General features: G+C 38.4%; 1 protein-coding gene across 1 annotated transcript in view; it reads left to right on the top strand.

The window, feature by feature from the left end:
* Positions 1-8,923: 8,923 nt before the first annotated feature.
* Positions 8,924-16,105, top strand: part of LOC128664556 (calcium-activated potassium channel subunit alpha-1-like) — a 198,004-nt gene continuing 190,822 nt past the window's right edge. The window contains exon 1 of the mRNA XM_053719374.1: positions 8,924-8,962. Within this exon, the coding sequence (XP_053575349.1) occupies positions 8,924-8,962 (39 nt within the window). The remainder of the gene's footprint in view (positions 8,963-16,105) is intronic.

Genomic DNA, 16,105 nt, shown 5'->3' with positions numbered 1-16,105 from the left:
CAGGCTGCACTGCTATGTGTGATCAGAGTACAGAGTGAAAAAATACCAATTGACAAAATAGGTAATAGCATGCACCTAATGTGTTTGTGATAGTAGTGGTTTAAACATAAATAATAAAATGATGATAATATAAGGAATGTGTAAAAATATATCCTCACAAATACTATGGATTATGGAAATAATATGCCTATTATATATAGCACTGTGGATGACTTCAGAGCACATCTATATGAAGGCATAATACACACAAAATCATTATATAGAAGTCTTCCAGAACTTAGTTCTGGACGATTTCGAAAAAATTAAAAAGAAAAATACTAAAAAGAATTTTTTCAAAAGACAGGGCGAAAAAACAGCGATTCAGTCCCTTGCAAACAATCCAGACATAATCATTTGCGATGCCGATAAGGGGGGAGGCATTATTGTTCAAGATCTTACAGAGTACCTCCAAGAGGCAGATAGGATTCTTAAGGACACAGAATATTACAAAGTCCTATCTTATAATCCTACTATACAATTTCTCACATTATATCAATCTCTAATTAATAAAGGAGTCACAAATAACATTCTCAATAAAGAGGAACACAGGTTTTTGAAAGTCAGTAACCTGAGTGTGGCCCACTACTATCACTTACCAAAAATTCACAAAAGTTTAATCAATCCCCTGGGTCGCCCTATTATTGCTGGCATAGACAATCTCACTTACAACTTATCATATTATGTCGACATTTTTTTACAGAAATATGTTTTAGGTTTAAAATCATACATTAAAGACAGCACAGACCTTCTAAACAAGATCAAAGAATTTAAAAACACAGGAGACCTCATATGGATCTCATGTGACGTTAGTGCATTATATTCAAATATAGCACATAATTTGGGTTTACAAACTACCTTAGTGTTCTTGAACTGTGATTTATTTATGCCCAAAATACAGAAAGAATTTATTTTAGAATACATTGAGTTCATTCTCAAACACAATTATTTTATTTATCAGGATTTACATTATTTACAGATCAAGGTTACGGCCATGGGCACCAGATTCGCCCCCAGCTTCGCCAATTTGTTTATGGGCGTTTTTGAGGAAACCTACATTTACAACTCCTCAGCCGGGGCGAATCTGGTGTTCTATGGCCGCTACATTGATGATTTGATTTTCATTTGGAGGGGCGACCTAATAACAGCACACACTTTTACAGAATCTTTAAATAAGAATGACATGGGCCTGACTTTTACAGCTAATATCAATTCAACAACAATAGACTTTTTGGATCTTACTTTGGGCTGGGATTCAGAGGGCAACCTTAGCTCAAAAACATTTTTCAAAAAAGTAGACAATAATAGTTATTTAGATTACACAAGTAACCATCACAAAAAATGGTTACACAACATTCCATATAGCCAATTTGAAAGGATAAAACACAATTGTTCAGACATTACTCTTTTTGAAAAACAGAGTCAGATTATATACAAAAGATTCGTTGACAAAGGCTATCCCCCTGATCTTTTAGACAACTGTCTTAAAAAAGTGAGAAATTTAGATAGAGACAAATTATTGAACAAAAACAAACCAACTAAAAACAAAGAGGAAAATTATTCTTCAGAACCTTTGTTCATAACTCAATATAATTCCAACCACACACAGATACAGGGAGCAATTAACAAATATTGGCATATTATTAGGAAAGACCCTGTTCTAAAAACACTTGTGGGAAATCATCCAAAGATAGTATACACCAGAGCACCGACACTTAGGAGCAAATTGGCACCAAGTAAAAAGGTCAAACACACATCATGCAATACACAATTAACAATAAAACAGAAAACCATCCCTTCCTTTCTGGATAGAATAGGAGTCTATAAATGTGGACAAAAGAAGTGCAATACATGCAAAGTTATAACATCTGGGAAAAAGACCTTTCAATCATTCGTGAGTGAAGTTTTTACTATTAGTAGATTCATGAACTGTAACTCAGTATATGTAGTATACGTCTTGGAGTGCTGTTGTGGAATTCAGTACGTAGGACGTACCGCTAGGAAAGCCAAGGTACGCTGGGGAGAACATTGGCGCAATTGTAAAAACTGTACCAAGAAGAAGATTAAACACAGCATTCCCGAGCATTGCTTGAACAAACATAAGGGAAATTTTGATATTTTCAAATTTTACCCTATAGACTATATTCCACCTTCCACAGACTATAATAGAATCATTCAGTTAAGGATCCGTGAAACCTTTTGGATCCACAAACTAAAAACCCTACACCCACTGGGCCTTAATTCCAACCTAGACCTAGCAGCATTCAATTAAATTATTATTATTCTTTTATTCATTCCATTTTTGGTCACTCGCACTTATATGCTAGAATTCCAGTAGTACATTTCTCTAAACAATAACATTATTTGACCATAACATCTTGATTTATCCCATTATTATTTAATCTGCTATCACACCAACCCTTTTTTCATTCTCACATCCCTTTTTCTTCACTTTTATTATAATTTCCATCCAATTATATTTTTCATTTAATACCCCATCCTTTTGGATCCAACAAGATATTACACCGATCTTTTTGTTGAAACAATTAAACATATTTCAATATTACTTGACAATATTTGTTAATATTTGTTAATAAACTCACCAAATCCGAGTATCAAGTATAGCCACTGTCCATGACATAAAACTAGACATTACACACATCAATGTTTACTGGTTCTCAAGATTATTTATACAGTATTTACACAAAAATGATTGGTGGCTCTTGCATGTCCCCTGACACATTCCTCAATTAGAAACCCTTCTTACAATGTATTGTTTTTAAATATTTCAGCAATCTTTTACAATGTATTGCTTTTAAACATTTCAGCATTCTCATATATATATATATATATCTTGACATAGAATATATGAGAACAATACGCCATGTGACAGGTGAAATTGTGCTGCTATTGACTGCTGGCGGATTCACATACAGCCTTTATTTAACCTATTTCTAATACTATGGGTGAGAAGAAACTCTTCTCCCCCTTTTTTTCGCATCACGCTTTTCCTTTACATATATATATATATTTTTTTAATAGGTTATACTACTTCGATTCTTTATCCATCATAGATTTATTATGGAGATAAAATTTGTACGATTTTCTCAGATCAAATGCATTTTATCCGAAATTCCAGCTAGAAATATTTACTTTTATTTTTTTTTTTTTATTTTTTTTTATTATGTTGACAACAATCACACTTAGCATCTAACAGATTAAACACCCATTATTCAGGTTTATAGATTCTCTGTTACCAACATATCAGCCGAAATTGTAATCTTTTTATTCTGTTAACTACATATTATGTGTCCAAAAATTGTTGCTTCTCAAACTGTATTTTTCAAGGATTGGTTAGATTGTGACCAATCAAACACATTGGCAGGCTTTTTAAACATTTTTTGTAATCACATGTGTAATACATTTTACCTGATGAAACGGCCAGGAGCTTGCGGCCGAGAAACGCGTCCTAAGCTCGCAAAATAAAGTGTTTTTAACTTTATTTACCACAGCATCACTTGCTTTTTATTCAGCCTGCCAAAGTTATATCAGCCACTATCAGACAACACATTTCTTCCGATTATCTGGGAAGTTTGTCCTGTACTCAGTGTATGTTATACGCAGAGACTAACCGTTTGCAGTTTGTATATACAGCAGGAGATCACAGGATCTTGTTCTGATTCATAGAGGAGAGTCCACAGCGGCCCACCCAGGAAATCTTAATCTATTTGGCTCCAGCGTACTGACTGCTGATTTAAATGTCAGTCTGCCCATTTGCACCATTTTCAACAAAGGTGCCAACATCCTTGTGAGTATACTACCACTTTTTTTTTTCTCACTGTGATCCATTACTGTTGGAACCCACTTGCACTATGAGGCACTGTCTTTCTTTTTACCATTATCCCTATGCACCCCTAATCTGCTGCCCCTAACATAGCCGACACCTACATAATATTTATTAACCCCTAATCTGCCCCCCTCCAACGGCGCCGCTACCTTACCTACACTTATTAACCCCTAATCTGCCGACCGGACCTCGCCGCTACTCTAATAAATGTATTAACCCCTAAAGCAAAGTCTTACCCTAACCCTAACACCCCCTAAATTAAATATAATTTTAATCTAACAAAATAAATTAAATATTCTTAACTGATCAGAACAGCCAATAGAATGCGAGATCAATCTGATTGGCTGATTGGATCAGCCAATCCGATTGAACTTGAATCTGATTGGCTGATTCAATCATCCAATCAGATTTTTCCTACCTTAATTCCGATTGGCTGATAGAATCCTATCAGCCAATCGGAATTCGAGGGACGCCATCTTGGATGACGTCATTTAAAGGAACCTTCATTCGGCGAGTAGGCGTCAGGGAAGAAGGATGGAACCACGTTGGCTGGAAGAGGATGGCTCCGCTCCGCTCCGGATGGATGAAGATAGAAGATGCCGCTTGAATGAAGATGTCTGCCGGTCCGGATGTCTTCTTCTGCCCGGATAGGATGAAGACTTCTGCCGCTCCTGATGTCCTCTTTTGGTCCATCGGTGCCCTGCTGGGTGAACAGTCACGACTCAAGATAGGGAGATCTTCAGGAAGGTAGTGTTAGGTTTATTTAAAGGGGGTTTGGGTTAAAGTAGGGGTATGTGGGTGGTGGGTTGTAATGTTGGGGGTTGGTATTGTGTTTTTTTTACAGGCAAAAGAGCTGATTACTTTGGGGCATGCCCTGCAAAAAGACCTTTTAAGGGCTGGTAATAGAGCTGTTAACTTTTTAATTTAGATTAGGGTAGGGAAATTTTTTTGTGGGGGGCTTTGTTATTTTATTAGGGGGCTTAGATTAGGTGTAATTAGCTTAAAAGTCTTGTAAACTTTTTTTATTTTTTGTAATTTAGTGCGGGTTTTTTTTGTAAATTAGTTTAGTTTATTTAATTGTAGGTAATTGTAGGTACTTGTAGTTAATTTATTTAATGTATTTATTGATAGTGTAGTGTTCAATTGTAACTTAGGTTAGGATTTTTTTTACAGGTAATTTGGTAATTATTTTAACTAGGTAGCTATTAAATAGTTAATAACTATTTAATAGATATTGTACCTAGTTAAAATAAATACAAAGTTGCCTGTAAAATAAAACAAAAACCTAAAATAGCTACAATATAATTATTCGTTATATTGTAGCTATATTAGGGTTTATTTTACAGGTAAGTATTTAGCTTTAAATAGGAATACTTTAGTTAATAATATTTAATTTATTTCGTTAGATTAAAATTATATTTAATTTAGGGGGGTGTTAGGGCTAAGGTTAGACTTAGCTTTAGGGGTTAATACATTCATTAGAGTAGCGGCGAGGTCCGGTCGGCAGATTAGGGGTTAATAAATGTAGGTAAAGTAGCGGCGACGTGGGGGGGGCAGATTAGGGGTTAATAAATATTATGTAGGTGTCGACGATGTTAGGGACAGCAGATTAGGGGTACATAGGGATAATGTAGGTTGTGGCGGTGTACGGAGCGGCAGATTAGGGGTTAATTGTGTAATGCAGGTGTCAGCGATAGCGGGGGCGGCAGATTAGGGGTTAATAAGTGTAAGGTTAAGGGTGTTTAGACTCGGGGTTCATGTTAGGGTGTTAGGTGCAGACTTAGAAAGTGCTTCCCCATAGGAAACAATGGGGCTGCATTAGGAGCTGAACGCTGCTTTTTTGCAGGTGTTAGGTTTTTTTTCAGCCCAAAATGCCCCATTGTTTCCTATGGGGGAATCGTGCATGAGCACATATTTCCAGCTAGCCGCTACCGTAAGCAACGCTGGTATTGAGAGTTGAAACGGCGGTAAATATGCCTGTATGCTCCCTTTTTGGAGCCTAACGCAGCCCTTCAGAGAACTCTAAATACCAGCGTTGTTTAGAAGCAGTGCTAGAAAAAAAAGACGCGTCGCTAACGCACCCCTTTGGCCACAAAACTCTAAATCTAGGTGACGGTGAGGTTATTAGAATCACCTCCCTTCCCGCAATTCCCCACCTTTACACCTGTGGCAACTCAATTTTAAAGCTTGGAGGATATTGAAAGGTACAATGAAGGACTACCTCCAGCAGCACCACAGGTGAGGAGGGCAGACAACCAAACTTCCACCCCCCCCCACATCCCAACAATAAGCTACCGCCTTCCGGATAATCCGGGCAGTATACATGCAGCACATAGTAAATAAAATGTGAGTTTGAGCATACATATCATGACAAGACATTCTGGGTACTAATATGGTGACAAAAAACAGTTCCTCACACAGCATAGTGTCTGGTCTACTACAATTTCTGTTCCTGCATCCACAGCCCAGCGTGCCCACCATACAGCAGGGATTGAGGAGCCAGTCAGGGAATTTCCCTAGGCTGGTCCATAGATGCAGCAACCACACAAACAATCCCTCCCCTCCCCCCCGATCCCAAAACATAACCAACAAAACAGCAGTGAATAACAGTATAAATATCCTGCATAGGTGTTTGAGATATACTTTTCAACATTTGCCTTGGGAACCCCACAAGGTATACAAGGCCCTCCATACATTGCTCTGCCAGCTCTCTGCTCCATCGTCCATAGTGCAACCAAACTAAAGTGTGATATTGGGTTGGGGACCTTGTTACAAAGGTCTCGAGAGTACGCCTAAGACACATGGAACAGACAGGCAGCATCACATACCCCTTAATCCTGTATCTGCAGATCAATGAACCCCTTTCTAGGGGAAGGTAGGGAAATCCCTTATGTTGAGCCTCCTACACAGAGAGATCACCACTGTATTGTCCCCCCTTCCCCCCCAAATATAACCTGCAAAACAATAACAATAAACAACAATAACAAGCACATTGTAAAGTTATTTGAAATATAGTCTTTAGCAAACGCCCATAGGGCCGTATTAGTTGAAAAGAGTGTCTCCCAGCTTGACTAACAGTCCGTTAAGTCCTGCATCCATAACACAGCAGCACTAAACCACAGTAAGTGATGAAAGAACACACCCAAAGGCCACAATAACCATGCTTAGAACATTTCAAATAAACAAATGGTACATTCATCACCGAACCCTCCCTTAACAACCCAATAAAAGGATATATACCCAAAAACATAACCCTATATGTATTCTCAAAGGATCTTTGTGATTGTACAATAATTAATGGGCTCTCGTGATGTTGCACTTGGGTTCCAGTGGCCACCGATCTCCATTCTTCTATAGGTAAGGAATGGGAGTCTCCCCCACTCCACAGAAGCTGCCTGGGTATAAAGCATAAAAGACAGCCTAGAAATAGAAACAAAAACATGGCCTTCATAGCCATCTTAAAGGCTCAAGGAAGGTTCTACACACATCTCGTTGGTTTTGAAACTTTCTTGTGCAGGCCTTCTGCTCATCTGTAGCAAGAAAACTCTGCAGTGCTTTAGTAGAGTGGAAAAGCTTTACTCCTGATGTTGTTTGGAGGCAAAGTTTAGCTAAGAACAGCAGGGCTACCTGACGGCCCTGCTCATGGAGGCGGGTGCAGAAGGGGACAAACTCTTCCTCTGTTTGGTAACCTCCGCCGAGTAGTCTTGGAAAAGAAGTAACCTGGAACCTTCATAGATCACCTCTCTCCTTTCTCTGTATGCGTGTAGTATTCTGACCTTTTCTTGAAAGTTAAGGAATTTATAGATAACCTGTCTAGGCCTCATCTTTGCATTTTCCAGGATTCTTTCAGGGCCTATCCTGTGCGCCCTCTCCACATCAATTGGCAGGATATCAGGGGCCATACCCAGCATCCTGGGGAAGGTGAGAGCGGTGAACTCCAGAAGATCTTTTTCTTTCACTGATTCCGGGACTCCCACTATACGCAGATTATTATGCCTGCTCCTGTTCTCCAGGTCGTCTATGCATTCTTGCAGATGTTGATTCTCCTTCTGGAGGTGCCGGAGGGATGTTTCGGAGGTCATTTGGCAGTCCTCTACTTCCGATATACGAGATTCTGCCTCTGTAAGGCGGGAGGAGAACTGGCGCACCTCACTAGTCAGGGTATCTACCCCCACTTGCAAAGAATCCATCTTAGGAAGGAGGAAGGATTTTAACTCTTGCAATAAGACTGTATGGTCCCCTCCCTGAGATGTCGGTGCCTCCACCTGCTGTTGAAAATACTTATCTACTTTCATGGACCCCACCGGGGATATGGTTTGTGACACCACAGTGAATTTAGTACCCTAGAGAAATAGCAGTACCCCAGAGTTATATGTTCTTTTCTTTGTCCCCTGTTTCTCTCACAGTAATTGTCTGTGTCGACAAGCCCACAAAAGTCCTGTGACAGCTAGGGTTATTCTCTCCTCACAAGTCTAGGGGCTGTTTACAGTGTTGTCTCAATAAGTTGCGTGACCATTTTGGGCTACGTGTAGCAACTGCATTTTATACTCATTTTTCCCCTCCCCTCTCCAGTAAAGTGGCCAGCTGTGCGGCGGCCCTTCAATAATATGCGTCAGGGCTATATATCAGGGTTCTTACCCTGCTCCCAAGACCCCAATCCACGGGTCTGATTAAAGCTCCTTATGGTGTCTGATTGCAGACAGTATCAACAGGGGCCCTGCAGAGATCTGCAGCTAGTCAAGATGGCAGTGGTTGATTTTCCCGCTGTTACATAGGATTCTCACCGTGGTGTGAGGGGAGACCTCCAAGGATCCAAGCTTTCCTCCTCTGCAGCTGTACTGCCTGTTCACTCTCTGCAGATGTTATTCCCAGACAGCTGATACCTGTGATCTGTGGCCCGCTGTGAGTCCGCAATCAAGTACCGGAGTCTGGCGCTTAACGTCACCCCAGGGCTCAGCAACTGTCCATGATAAACTGCTTCCGGTGGGGGAGAGATGTCCTTCCTCCAGCTACAATTTGTGTCCAGGCACCTTACGTGCAATGGCAGTTAACACTTGGGTCCAGTGCAGCAGCATTTGTGTAAGTTATAATTGTTTTTTTAAGGTTACGGAGCGGAGCTTGTTTAGAATGCTGCTGCACCTTAGCACGCCCACCAGAAGTCAATCTCATTTTTTATTTTTATATCTAGGAAGTTCAATTCCCTTTCACTTGCTTCATATGTAAGAAAAATGTTCCTGACATTTACATTTAGTATTTTTACAAAATCTCTAAGTTTTTCAATTGGACCATCCCAGAGGACTAGGATATCGTCCACATATCTTATCCAGAGATCTACATGTCCACAATGTCTCCATGTAATCCGAAAATATCCTCCATTTCCCATGCCCCCAAATGGAGGCATGCATAGGTGGGTGCACAGACTGCACCCATCGCCGTCCCTTTTAACTGGCAATAGATTTGTTTATCAAACATAAAGACATTGTTGGTCAAAACAAACCTCAGAAGTTTGAGAACAAAGTCAGTGTGGTTTATATATTCCACCCCATGAGCCTCTAAAAAGTGGCCAGCTACTTTTAGACCCACTTCACGTGGGATGGATGCATATAGACTTTCTATATCCATGGATTCTAATATTGTTTTCTCTCTGATTATTAAACCATCAAGCCTTTTGAGGAGGTCTAACGTGTCTTTCACATAGGAGGGAAGAGTTATCAAGTGGGGTCTTAGGAATTCATCAACATAATTTTCTATCTTTTCTGTGAGACTACCAATACCAGAGACAATAGGACGTCCTGGTGGATGAGAGACATTCTTATGTAGTTTGGAATGGTATAAAATACTGGGGTTACTGGAAATTAATTTATTGGTGTTATTATTTAAGCTTGAGTTCTCAGCCCTCAATTTTAATTGCATTATAATGATAAAATAGCCTAAACTGATTATCAAGCCAGCGGACAAGGGAGGGAACTTAGTCCTGATGGATAAGAGGAAGATTCAATCCAATTAAAAAGATGCAATCAGATCTGTATATGATGCTTAATGATGTTATAGCTAAAGGTCTATTAACACTCAAGGAATTGAAGTTTATGTTCAATGAATTAACAATAACTCCAGTATTTTATACCATCATGGAGAGGAGGAGATCAGGACAAATGCCTTTTACAAAAATAATCTAGATGGATGTTCACCTTGCATAATCTATCCCCTATAGGATTAAATGAATGAGAGCTCAATCCTATTGGCTGATTGGATCAGCCAATATGATGAAAGCTCAATCCTATTGGCTGTTTGCAACAGTCAATAGGATTTTTTCCTCTTTAATTCCTATTGGCTGATAGAATTCTATCAGCCAATCGGAATGTAAGGGACGCCATCTTGGATGACATCACTTAAAGGGAAAATTCATTTTCCAGTGGATTTCGTAAGAAGAGGATGCTCCACGCCAGATGTCTTGAAGATGGACCCACTCCGCGCCAGATGGATGAAGATAGAAGATGCCGTCTGGATGAAGACTTCTGCCCGCTTGGATGAAGACTTCTGCCAGCTTCGAGGAGGACTTCTGTCCGATTGGATGAAGACTTCTGCCGCCTGGATGAGGATGGATGTCCAGTCTTCAAAAACTGTAAGTGGATCGTTGGGAGTTAGTGTTAGGTTTTTTACGGGTTTATTGGGTGGATTTCATTTTTAGATTAGGGTTTTGGGCAATGCAAAATAGCTAAATGCCCTTTTAAGGGCAATGCCCATCCAAATTCCCTTTTCAGGGCAATGTTTAGCTTAGGTTCATTTAGATAGGATTTTTATTTGGGGGGTTTGGTTGTGTGGGTGCTGGGTTTTACTGTTGGGGGGTTGTTTGTATTTTTTTTTACAGGTAAAAGAGCTTATTTCTTTGGGGCAATGCCCCACAAAAGGCGCTTTTAAGGGCCATTGGTAGTTTAGCGTAGGCTAGGGGTTTTTTTTTTTTTCATTTTGGGTGGGATTTTTTATTTTGATAGGGCTATTAGATTAGGTGTAATTCGTTTATTTTTTTGATAATTTTGTTTTTTATTTTGTGTAATTTAGTGTTTATTTTTTGTAATTTACATAATTGTATTTAATTATTTTATTTTATTGTAATGTTAGGTTTTATGAGTTTTATGGTACAGCTTTGTAACATAAAACTCATAACTACTGACTTTAGATGGCGGTACGGATCTTGTGGTAATAGAGTGTACCGCTCACTTTTTGGCCTTCCAGGCAAAACTCGTAATACCGGTGCTATGGAAGTCCCATTGAAAAAGGACTTTTTTAAAAGTGCGGTACTGACGTTGCGTGACAGCCAAAAAGGTATGCGGTACACCTATACCTACAAGACTTGTAATAGCAGCGTTAGCATAACAATGCTTTTTCACTCATAACGCAAAACTTGTAATCTCGCTGTGTATGAGTTCTATTGCTGCAATATTTTAAATGTATGTTTTTTGTATGTGGGTTCTACTTCTGTGTGCATTATAATTTAATTAATAAAAACAATTATAGGTTTTATCTGAACAAAGTGTGCTGAATTACCTATCTATTTCTAAAATCTAATGGTTACAAGTTTCCTAGTTTTTCTTTTATCTCTAGTTCTTTATCAAACAAAACTATTTTAATCCGTTTCCATCCGCACCGCTGCTTACTCATCTGAACGCATCTTTTTGGTTGTCAAGATAAGCAGAATGTAAACTGTTTTTCTATTGTTATATGATTGTTTTGCAGCTTTTACAAGTATTATTTTAAACAATATTTATTACAACTGTTTGTTAAAGCACTGTTTCCAATTTGGAGTAAACTGAAAACCAAATGGCGACTACGAGTCTATAATATTTTTTTTACTGGATTGTAACGTTTTGAAAATGTATATCATCTTACTTAGAGACTTTGTGACCAGGTTTTTATAGAGATCTTGCCTCTATGCCTAATAAGTCCAAACACGGCTAGGAGAAAGTGTTTAAAAAGTGTCTGTGCCCACATTACTGGACTGGTAAACTGGAATGAGCATTTGTGATCCTGAGATCAGTAATTTAGGCACAGGCACTTTGTAAGGCACACTTGTGAATGAGTTTGGACTTAGAAGTTCATACCCTATAAAAACCTATTCGCAAAGACACAATCTTATTTAAAGGGACATTCAAGTCCAAAAAAAACTTTCATGATTAAAATTGGGCATGTCATTTTAAGCAACTTTCCAGTTTACTTTTATCACCAAATTTGCTTTGTTCTCTTGGTATTCTTAGTTGAAAGCTAAGCCTAGGAAGGCTCATATGATATTTAAGTCCTTGAAGGCCACCTCTAATCACATGCTTTTTTATTTGCTTTTCACAACAGGGGAGAGTTAGTTCTTGAGAGCCATATAGATAACATTGTAATCACGCCAGTGGCTTGTGACACTGAAAGTCAATAGATAATAAATAAAATGTCATATGATCAGGGGGCTGTCAGAAGATGCTTACATACCAGGTAATCACAGAGGTAAAAAGTATATTAATATATGGGTAATAAAGGGATTATCTATCTTTTTAAACAGCAACATTTCTGGTGTTGACTGTCCCTTTAAGTGTCTCTTAGGAAGATACAAAATAGCAAGGCAGCGGGGGTCACAATTTACAGTTTAAAGAATGTTACAATCCAGTAAAAGAAAATATGTATTTTGCATAGAAACTCATACTCGCCATTTGGTTTTCATCTCAAGGGACAGTAAGCACCTTGAGATTTTTATATAAAATGTTTAGTTATGCATAATCAAACAACTTTCATTATATTTTCATTATTCAGTTCGCTCTATTTTCATGAAATTATGAGCAAAAAACCAGAGCTATTTCTTGCTTCTCAAGGCTATAATCCTGCTACATATCTGTCCCTAATTGCCTTTTATTTATAACAACTGCAAAACAATTCAGTTTATGTTAACTTTATGACAGTGACTAGATTTGTTGTCTGCAAACTAAAGCCCAGGTTGACTCCTCCGAATAAGGCAAATGGAGGGTGGCGTTTGACTATTGAAAAATAATAGCAGTAAAAAGGATGTTAATTTTGTTTTAAAAACATTAAGATTTGGCTGATATATTATTCTATAGCACCACAACAGAAATGTTGGTGTTACTGTCTCTTTAACACTAAAATAGAAATGGTGCTTTAAAAAACACTAGTAAATAATGTTTAGAACAATGCTTGAATGCCTGTAAAAGTTCCAAAGCAACCAGTGATAGAAAAACAGTGCACATTCTCCAATCCTGACAACCTAAAAGATGCGTTCAGAAAGGTTAGCAGTAGTGCGGATGGAAACAGATTGCAATAGTTAACTATGAATGTCATAATGCAGTGGGCTCCTTTAAAAATACAATTGTATTAAGGCCAGTACAATGTAAGTGTAATTTACATTTAAAGGGACATGAAACCCAATTTTTTTCTTACATGATTTAGAAAGAGTATCTAGATAGGCTCAGTAGCTGCTGATTGGTGGCCACACATAGATGCCTCGTGTGATTGGCTAACCCATGTGCATTGCTATTTCTTTGACAAAGGATTTCTAAAGTATGAAGAAAATTAGATAATAGAAGTAAATGGAATGTTGTTTAAAATTGTATTTTCTATCTGAATCATAAAAGAAAACATGTGGGTTTCATGTCCCTTTAAATATTAAACATTAAATATATAAGCATGACATTTGTAGATTTTGATGTCCTGAAGTGACTAAAAAAGTATGGCCATCATATGGTTACTGAGTTTTGAAGATGTATTCTGATGACAATTGGTTAATGTCACACATGCAAACCTTAAGAGGTGTTAATTGCTATTGTATGTGTCAGTTTCAGGAGACCTCCCAGTTTCTATCTCAAAATAGGTATTTAGCACACAAAAAAGTCTTTTTTTGGGAGCTTTTACGTTAAAAAAATGTTCACGGCTGCAAATCAATATAGTATTGTGATCACTTGAGAAATTCGGCTACCAATTCAGGGTTTGTTTCTTTTGAGTTGTTAAAAATTGAGCCATAACCTACAGAGGTTGTCAACAGCTAAAAGCACCATGTTTCCATTAAAATATTTTGTGCAGTCGGTCTTTAACGTTGTATTAACGCTTTCATCTGGCGTCAGATTTCTCAAAAGTTGCATCTTAACAAGTTTGTTGCTATGGTAACCCAACCTAACACTATAAAAGTTAACGCCTTTGCTCCTTACCTGTGATTCCATCCAGAGAGAAAGACACAGGAGTTATGTAGGTCACAAAACAAAGATACAAGATATGAAAAATGTTTTTATTTAATTACATTTTTTTGTTGTTGTTTTATTAAATTTTTTCAATGAATTGATATATGCAATATTTATTGATGACCTAGGCATAGGCTTAGTGGGAATTATGGAGATGTGTGCTTGATTATATTTTTATTTGTAAATACATGGGGGTCCATTCATTAATGTGTGGACAGACATGATCCGATATAGCGGATCATGCTTACCGCACATCAATAAATGCCGACAGCATACGCTGTCGTCATTTATCATTGCACCAGCAGTTCTTGTGAACTGCTGGTGCAATACCACCCCCTGCAGATTCACAGGAAATTGGCCGCTAGCAGGGGGTGTCAATCAGCCTGATCGTATTCAATCGGGCGGATTGCTGTCTGCCACCTCAGAGGTGGCGAACGAGTTAATGAGCAGCGGTCTTAGGACCAGAAGTTTTTTTTGTTTTGCGACCTCGCGAAAACTGGCTCAATGGAAACAGTCCCCCAGTCGGAAAGCAAAAAGCATTTATAGGAGCCAATAGATTGTATTCAATGCCTTTATAAGGTAATAGAGATTTAAGACAGTGTGAGCTTTAATAGATGAGTATTAAAATAAATAAAAAGCACCCTTTGAGTGCATCATCAGGGTGGGACTCACAGCCCTCAAGCTATGAAAGAAGTATCTCGGATATTTGTTTGGGCGGAATCCAGCTCCTGTCTAATTTCTGCGGTTCATATCCCAGGTATAGACAATTGGGAAGTGGATTACCTCAGTCGTCAGACTTTACATCCGGGAGAATGGTCTCTCCACCCAGATGTGTTTTCTCAAATTATTCAGATGTGTGGGGGCTTCCAGAAATAGATCTGATGGCATCTCATCTAAACAAAAAACTTCCCAGGTACCTGTCCAGGTCCAGGGATCCTCAGGCAAAAGCAGTGGATGCATTGACACTTCCTTGGTGTTATCAACCTGCTTATATTTGCCTGCCTCTAGTTCTTTTTCCAAGAGTGATCTCCAAAATCATCATGGAGCAATCGTTTGTGCTGCTGGTAGCTCCTGCATTGATCTCCAAAATCATCATGGAGCAATCGTTTGTGCTGCTGGTAGCTCCTGCATGGCCTCACAGGTTTTGGTATGCGGATCTTGTTTGGATGTCCAGTTGCCAACCTTGGCCACTTCCTCTAAGGCCAGACCTTCTATCTCAAGGTCCGTTTTTCCATCAGGATCTCAAATCATTAAATTTGAAGGTATGGAAATTGAACGCTTAGTGCTTAGTCATAGAGGTTTCTGTGACTCAGTGATTAATACTATGTTGCAGGCTCGTAAATATGTTTCTAGAAAGATTTATTATCAAGTTTGGAAAACTTACATTTCATAAATTCTCTTGGCATTCTTTTAGAATTCCTAGAATTTTACAGTTTCTTCAGGATGGTTTGGATAAAGGTTTGTCTGCAAGTTCCTTGAAAGGACAAATCTCTGCTCTTTCTGTTTTATTTCACAGAAAGATTGCTAAACTTCCTGATTTTCATTGTTTTGTGCAGGCTTTGATTCGTCATTAGATCAATCTCTCCTCCTTGGAGTCTTAATTTAGTTTTGAAGGCTTAACAGGCTCCTCCGTTTGAGCCTATGCATTCTTTGGACATTAAACTACTTTCTTGGAAAGTACTGTTTCTTTTGGCCATCTCTTCTGCTAGAAGAGTTTCTGAATTATCCGCTCTCTCTTGTGAATCTCCTTTTCTGATTTTCATCAGGATTTCATATAAATTCTTACCTAAGGTTGGGAATTCTAACAAAATTAATAGAGAAATTGTTGTCCCTTACTTGTGTCCTAATCCTAAGAATTCTTTTGAGAAATCCTTACATTTGGATGTGGTAAGAGCTTTGAAATATTATGTTGAAGCTACTAAAGATTTCAGGAAGACTTCTAGTCTATTTGTTATATTTTCTGGTTCTAGGAAAGGTCAGAATGCTTCTGCTGTTTCCT

This window comes from Bombina bombina, chromosome 6 (genome assembly GCF_027579735.1).
Source record: "Bombina bombina isolate aBomBom1 chromosome 6, aBomBom1.pri, whole genome shotgun sequence".
Taxonomy (NCBI): Eukaryota; Metazoa; Chordata; class Amphibia; order Anura; family Bombinatoridae; genus Bombina; species Bombina bombina.
The sequence above is the reverse complement of the archived record's forward strand: the minus strand, read 5'-3'. Positions and strand labels throughout refer to the sequence as shown.